Source organism: Lactuca saligna, chromosome 4 (genome assembly GCF_052625555.1).
Source record: "Lactuca saligna cultivar CGN05327 chromosome 4, ASM5262555v1, whole genome shotgun sequence".
Classification (NCBI taxonomy): Eukaryota; Viridiplantae; Streptophyta; class Magnoliopsida; order Asterales; family Asteraceae; genus Lactuca; species Lactuca saligna.
The window spans coordinates 88,475,081-88,483,294 of record NC_136420.1 but is presented as its reverse complement, the minus strand read 5'-3'; the positions used below and the strand labels follow the sequence as shown (position 1 = coordinate 88,483,294).

At 35.5% G+C, this 8,214-nt stretch overlaps 1 protein-coding gene across 1 annotated transcript; it reads left to right on the top strand.

The window, feature by feature from the left end:
- Positions 1 to 729: 729 nt before the first annotated feature.
- LOC145038674 (xyloglucan endotransglucosylase protein 6-like) lies at positions 730 to 2,860 on the top strand. Its single transcript, XM_078986954.1, has 4 exons — positions 730 to 931; positions 1,036 to 1,136; positions 1,728 to 1,921; positions 2,182 to 2,860. The coding sequence occupies exons 1-4, from the start codon at positions 769 to 771 to the stop codon at positions 2,594 to 2,596; spliced, it is 873 nt and encodes a 290-aa protein (XP_078843080.1). The 5' UTR covers positions 730 to 768; the 3' UTR covers positions 2,597 to 2,860.
- The last annotated feature ends 5,354 nt before the right edge of the window (positions 2,861 to 8,214 follow it).

Genomic DNA, 8,214 nt, shown 5'->3' with positions numbered 1-8,214 from the left:
TATATATACCACAAAAATTAAGAACTGCCTTAGGAAAAATAAAGGAACTACTTTGAGTTTGTTTTTCTAAAAAATATCTTAAAAAACCATTTTTAAATGGACAAAAAATAAATTATATGAGACATTTGTGCTACTAAATATATAAGGTTAAATATAAGATATAGTTTTTATCAAACAATAAGGTATCAATACAATAATAATTAACTAATTTTTCATTAAATTGTTCGGTTTTTTCAATTATATTTCAGTCGGTTTTTTTGTTTTTTTTTTTTTAATTTTAATTGGTGGTGGCTAATCCATTTTTTCAGTTATATTTCAGTAAATCGTACCCGATCCAACCCCTCATAAGTGTTATTTGATTTTCCTATCGATTTCACTTAATTTGAAAACCACGTAAATTATCAGTATTCCCTATCACCTGCCACTGTGGCAAAAGACAATCAAACCCGCGCATACAAACCTTTGATCTAAAAGTTTTAAAATCTAAGGCAATACAATTGTATATGTACACGTGCACTCCATAATTAGCTTAGATCTGCAGTAGTCTTTTAGAAAACTGACCTACTCCCACAGCTGTATCCCCACCTTCCCTGGACCCACTGACATACAGCCAACTCAGCAGCATTTTCTCCGTTGTGGGCCCGATACCTTCTGACGTAGCAACTCACTTTGCTATAAAATGTTAAAAACCACAACATCCCATTCTCACTTCAATTTCCACTAGTCTTCTTTTTGAGAGCATATTCAGAGGTTTACCTCTCTAGAATCATGGTCTTTTCTTTTCTCTTTATACTTATACTTTCACTATGTGTACTGTGTGTTTCTGTGAGCTCAGCTGCTAGATTCAATGAGTTGTTTCATCCCTACTGGGCTCCTGATCATTTCACCGTTGATGGTCAAACAGTCAACATGAAGCTTGACAAGTTTTCTGGTAAAACTTTCACTCAAATGCGTGTTGTTTTTTCATCAAGAACCGGATTTTGATCATGGTTTTTTAATAGTAAGATGATATTTGATCCCATTTTCATGTTTTAGGAGCTGGGTTTTCTTCTAAAAGTAAATACATGTTTGGAAAAGTCAACATTCAGATCAAGCTTGTTGAGGGTGATTCTGCTGGCACTGTTACTGCTTTTTACGTATGACCCTTTTCATTAAAACCTGCAAAATAGATTGCTTGACAACCCAACAAAATTTTAAGTTATACTATAACTAATCAGAATTATATATGAATATATAAAATAAATTTTGAGTTATATAAATAATCAGGATTAAAAATATATGATTGTATTTTATTTGATTCTTCATTAAAACTTAGTATATATTTAGATCATATTGTATAAGTAGCTTTTTTAAAATACATATTATAACAAAACAAGTAAGGATATTTTGAAACACATTACTATTGTCTACGGTTAATTCTTTAATGACAAAAGCTTTTAATGTTACTTATTTGAGAAATTAAATATCCTCCTACCTTTTTGTTATTAAAATCTTCCTACCAACTTATTTGAGATATTAGATATGTCACATATATTTAATGATATTTAAATATACCAAAATGACATATGTTATCATTTAATTTGATAGAAAGATTTGTAGGAAAACAAAAATAGAAGGATATTTAATTTCTCTACATATTTTCATTGTTGGGTACGAAAACATAACACAAACTGTCAATAATTTTTTTTTTTTTTTTTTTTTTTTTTTTTTTTGTGATTCTTGGTCAGATGTCATCAGATGGTCCAAAACACCACGAGTTTGATTTTGAGTTTCTAGGGAATACCACAGGGGAACCTTACCTAGTGCAGACTAATGTGTATGTGAATGGGGTAGGAAATAGAGAGCAAAGATTGAAGCTTTGGTTTGACCCAACCAAAGACTTCCACTCTTATTCTATCCTGTGGAACCGCAATCAAGTTGTGTAAGCTCCGATTCTCTTCAAAATGTACACGTCATTTTTACACACATTTGACATCAAAACCAAAAGAACATAACTTAATTATAAACCATTCTAATTGTTACATCGTTGGTATTAAAATGTATAAGTCTTTAACGCGCTATAATTATCTTCAACGTTGTCTTTGGTTAATACCAAAAAACTCAAGGATATTGAAACCAGTAAGTATATATACGTTTTAATATTTTTGTTCTGATGTGGATATTGTTGCTATTCGAATATAGTTTTATGGTTGATGAGACACCAATAAGAGTGCACACCAATTTGGAGCACAAGGGAATACCATTCCCTAAAGGCCAAGCCATGTCAGTCTATAGTTCGATATGGAATGCTGATGATTGGGCTACACAAGGGGGTCGAGTCAAAACTGACTGGACTCATGGTCCTTTCGTTGCATCTTACCGTGGGTTTGAAATCGACGGTTGTGTGTGTCAGACTACAATGGCGGATAGTTATAACATGCGGCGGTGCACTAGCGGCGATGGGTGGTGGGATCGTCCGACATTGTCTGGATTGAACTTGCATCAAACCCATCAACTCATGTGGGTGCGAGCCAATCATATGATTTATGATTATTGCACTGACACTGCTAGGTTTCCTAAGGTTCCGATTGAATGTGAACATCATCGCCATCATTAGGTTGTGATTGGGTGGTGTTGTTGTATGCTTTATAGTGACAAAAAAGGACCCGAATGAAACAACACGAGCCATATGTTACATATTTTGAGTTTGGATACGATATCTTGATGCTTGATTGCTGCAAAAAGAATTTTATGTCGTAAGTTTATGTATGATTCTACCTTTGATGTTTTGTATGCAATGTTGCAGCTGTTTTTTGTGTTGGGAATTTCAAGTTCGGGTTGTAATCAGTATGGATTTATCTTTAATGTGAAAAAATTTGGAAGTTGAAATTAATATCGGATCAGGTGAAAATGCTCCGAAACGTTTTTTTGGATGACAATGTGTTGCTGTTACTCCAATTTTTTTCTGAAAGTTATGTATTTATCTGTGATACATTATGGTACTTTTTTTTTGAAACCTTTGTCTGGTTTCGGCTGCATTTACAGTTTTGGAGTTCAGTCAGTTTACTAAATGGTGGAGGGTCGGATTTTCATTACTTTCCGTATATAAATTTTCTTTATACCATTCAATGGTTCCTTACAATCGATTTCCTGAGCTTCTCTAATCTTTATACTTGCCTTTAACCTTATTGATTTTCTTTTGGACTTCTAAGCCTTAATCGATTTCTTACCATACAAATGTTTTCCATAAATTGATTTTCTTCTAATCCTTCTACATGTTATCTAATAAAAACTAGTTTTAAGACCCATATAATATATGAGTTAATTTAAGAAAAAAAAATTAAACATAAAACCCAAAATATTTGAGAACTTTGAATTTAAATAATAATAATAATAATAATAATATTGAATTCTTATAATTAAAATGTTTTTTATTTTTTTAAATTTAAATAAATAAACAAAAGAAACTAATGAGTTTTAATTTAGGAATTTTGAAATTAAAAGGTAACTTCATTAATAAAATTGATATGCATTTTTTATTACATTTAATATAATTATTACATTAAAATATTATGTTGAATTTAACAAAATAAAAAAACTTATAAAATGACATGTGGAAAAAAAATTAATTACAAAATAACCTTAAAATGACATGTGGCAAAAAAACATTCATTTATTAAAGTAGATTTTATCATGGCTACTATCAAGTATATCTTTCATTATTAGATTATGACATTAGCTTTGTTTTTTCTTTTGCAAATGAAGATAAAATATATTTTGGCTAATAATGACTATTATGATATGTTGGATTCTTGTGGAAAAGAGACATTTTTAATCATCTACAGTCTATGCGATTGCAGATTGTACATTTTTGGAGTGTTGGGATCTCAACACTCCCAAAGCTGAAAGACTTTAAACTTCAACAACAAATAGGACAACGACCTAAAGCTTTAAAATATTTCAATCCATAATAAATTCATAAAGGTTGCGAATGATTCCAAACATTCCTCTACTCCAAAAGAATCCAGTGCAACATCATAATCATTTAGAGCCAAAATATATCTCAACTTCAGTTTCCAAAAATGAAACATAGTGTCACGATCTAACAATGGAAAATAATACTTGATATTAGCCATGTGAAAAATCAATTATAACATTGTACAAGGGTTTTAATGAAAATAGATTATATAAACATGATTATGGGATAAAAAATAGCTTACGAATTATAAAAGTCTGAGGTGTAAAGTCAATTATAAAGAAGGCAATATATTATAGAGAATAAGAGAAAGTCAAGTAGAACCTTATGAAGGGTATAAGATATTCGATCAAATAGAACCATTATAACGCTCGAATCCTGGTATGCATTTAATTATAATTTATTTATTTTTATAGAGCTACTCGATGAGTTGGAAGCCCCAAACTCGTCGAGTGGAAGCCAGAATGGACGTGGGATTAAAGTGATTTACTCGATAAGTTGGTAGCCCCGACTCAACGAGTAGGGATGCCGGGATGAAACCCTAATTTTGGGGTTTTGCACCCTATTTAAACCTCTTAATCCCCACCTTATGGCCTTACTTCCAACCCCCAAGTCCCAAACCCTAATCCACGAAACCCTAGAGCTTTGTGTGAGTGTGTAAGCCATTTTTGAGTGATTTTATGTAATTTGAAGCTTGTAGAAGAAGAAGAAGTTAGAGGACTCCAAGAGAATATTGTAAATCCAAAAGCAACATTTCATTCCCTTCCCTTTCTGGTAATCAAGTCTATAACTTAATCATTTATTCATTAGATCTATTTATTTTCCACTTTTGAGGGTTTTGGTTCAAGGAACTTGACTCTTGGGGATTTGGACATCCTAAGCAAGGATCCCTTCATATTTGGGATCATTAAGGGTTGCTAAGGCATAAAGGTGAAAAATTTATGCCATTAAAGCCCCATGCAAACCATAGAGTGCCATGTTGGCCTTTTAGCCCAAAAAGGCCATGCATGAAAAGAAAGGTGGGAGCTTTACGTGTCCAAGTAGTGTTAGTGGTTTAGATTTGTGGTTGCAAGATTTAGTTTGGTGCATGAATGGTTTAAGGAACAAGTTCTAGCTCCCAAGGAGTTAGGGTTGGAGCTAAAACTATAAAAAGAGGTATTAACGAGTAAAGTTGGAAACTTTACCCTTAAAATGACATTTTTGGGGTTTATGAGAAGTATGAAGCCTGGATCTGAAGTATAGGGGCTTAATCCATCAAGATAGCCTAAACAGACAGGGGACTCGGTGAGTCCAGGGGGGACTCGACGAGTTGACTTGGTTTATCACGAATTCGAATAGCATAGGAACTCGACGAGTTAGGTCAATTGGAAGTTGACCATGACTTTGACTTTAACCAAAGCATTGACTTTGACCAGGGGTAAAATGGTTATTTTACCCTTAGAAGGATTTTCAATTTTTGACTAAGTTTTCCTTGTGAATTTATAGCCGGGGAGTCGTTGGAAGTAGCCAGAGATTCCTCATTTGAGATTTCAGTAGCCAGGTTGAGAGGTGAGTTTCCTTTAGTTGGAATGGGTCTAAGGTACCAATGCCGACCCGTATATGTGATATGTTAGTAGCTGAGTGTGGGCGGGGCCCGAATCTTATAGTAACCGAGTGTGGTCGTGACCCGAAGCATAATAGCCGAGTATGGGCGGGGTCCGAATTTCGTAGTATTATTAGAGTATAGATATGTGACTACTTGATATAAATAGATATACTTGTTGTCTTTGTGATATTTTATGCATGTTAGTAGCAGTGTGCGGGCGGGCCCCGAACCTCCTAGACAACAGAGTGCAGGCAGGGCCCGAATCTCCTGGACAGTAGAGTGTGGGCGGGGCCCGTATCTCTTAGTTGCACGTTATGTGTATGGTATATGGTATTTTGCGAAGACTCATTAAGCTTCATGCTTATGGTTTCCAATTTTGGTTTCAGGTACTTCAACTAGTAAGGGGGAAGAGCTCGAGATGACTGCATGACACACACACCACAGTTTTCAGTCTGGGAGGATTCACTCTGATATTTTGACATATGATTTGATACATTGATAGATGATATTATATTTTGAGATACATGATTTTTAATGTCTTAATATTTATGGTTGTGTTATTATGATGTTTGATGAAATATGTTTTTTCCTAAATAAATAAAAAAACAAAATTCTTGGATCGTAGCCTTGATTTGAGGGATTCGGTCACACTTTCGGGTGTGTCTGAACTCAAGCTAAGTAATTGGTATATAAATTTTCAAAAGAAAAACCATTTTTATAAAAAGGGATTTTGAGAAAAAAGAAAAGTATTTTTAGAAAAACGAAAAGAACTTTGAAAAAAAGAAAAGGGTATGATGCATGCAATCAGCCAAGCTCAAGTAAGTACTCCCAAATTACCCATAGAAGTTTATGTTATGATATGTATATGAGAACTGCATACTAAAGGATCTAGGAAGGATGCCTTATGTGCCCGTTATATATGTATCAGCTTTATGCACTGCAAGCTAGTACAGATTAGTTAGTATGATGTCCCGAATAGTATATGCTTAATTATCTATACTCAATGCTCGAATGTTGCTTGCTTTGTGCTTTTAGGAGTTCTAGTTGTCGTTTACGAACTAGTAAACGAATATGTTAAGTTACATATTTCGAGGACTAAATAATTTCAGAAGGTTAGGTCTAGCTGTATTTCGCAGCTCTTGTTTGAGTCCAAACGTTGTGGGTAGGATCTCTCATTCAAAGAATTATCTAGTCTTAGTGATATGTAATGGTATTCACGAGCTAGTTAGGTGGAGATAGTAAGGACTTCTTATGCAGCTGATGACGGAGAGTGGGATGGTGCTTACCCTAGGGAAAGCCTAGGATGAGAGTAGCGCGTGAAGCATTAGTAGTAGAAGGGACTTGGTGAAGTCAAGGCAGTTCTTGAAGAAAGTACGGATAAATGTGGAAGGTAGTATGGGCCCACACTACTGAAAGTAGAGGATCCGTACTCGAGTCAAGGAAGGACGAGATGAATCCAAGGAACTTTTAGTATATATGATACCTCGAGATATGATTAGTATTTTGATTTTTATCATGATGTGTTTTTCAGAATAATGGTTTTATGCAATAGACCAGTCGGTAGTCCACGCGGCAGTGAGGGATCAGGCTCAGGCTCAGGCTCAGGAGTCGGGCAGCTAGACGACCAGACTTGGGAGTTTATCTCCTCTGAGATCACGCGCAGTATCCTGGATCAGACTCTTGCGATCTTCTTCACGATCAAGGAGGGTATTTTAGAGCTTTTGGATCAGAGGCTGAGTGCTTTCCGCACCAAGGTGGCGAACATGATGGGGTCGCGCACACTGATATTCAGGGAGTTCAGAGCATGTGGAGCTCCCGATTACCATGGGGCTCGGAACCCCATTGCGAGTACCAGATGGTTGGAGGATGTCGCCAACGCATTCCGCACCAGTAGATGTCCCAAGGGGGACAAGGTCCGACTCACGTCCTGTCTTCTGAAGGACAGGGAATGTGATTGGTGGGAGGAGGTTGGACGAGCCATTGGAGATGATATAGTTCTATATGTGATGACCTGGAGTGATTTCTTGGTCAGGTTCAGGGTTGAGTTTTCACCTATGATAGAGGTGCAACAGCCTGCTAGGGAGTTCCAGGATCTACAGCAGACCACTGAGACGGTGATGGAGATCACCGCTAAGATTAGGGAGAGTGCCCTTCTTGTTCCGCAGTATGTGGCAGGTGAGGTGATGAAAAATGCCCGATATCATGAGATGTTGAGTGGCGACATACGAGCGTTTGTGAGCTGCTCCAGCTGCAAGAGGATGGAGAATATGATTACTAGGGATCGTAAGAGATATTGATTTAGAGATAGAGAGGAAAAGGAAGCAAGATTTAGTTTATGGCGTGGAGGGCTCGGGATAAAAGCCCAAGGTAGATTCCTAAGGGAAGGGCCAGTAGGGTCGAGGCTGCTGCGGCAAACGGTACGATCTAGTAAAGATGTCACATCACCAATCCATGTTTGAGTGTCAAGTTAGTGAAACCGCGACATAGGCAATAATTTGTTGATGATCTTCTAAAACTTAAAAAATAAAAGGTTTTTTTAATTAATTGCAAAAAGGTAAAAAAAAATGTTAGAATAAATTGAAAATTTAGGATTAAACTAATAACTTTTATGTCAATAGCCTTTAATTTATGTACTTGTATTTTTTAAGAAATTATTATTCAACAAATTATTATT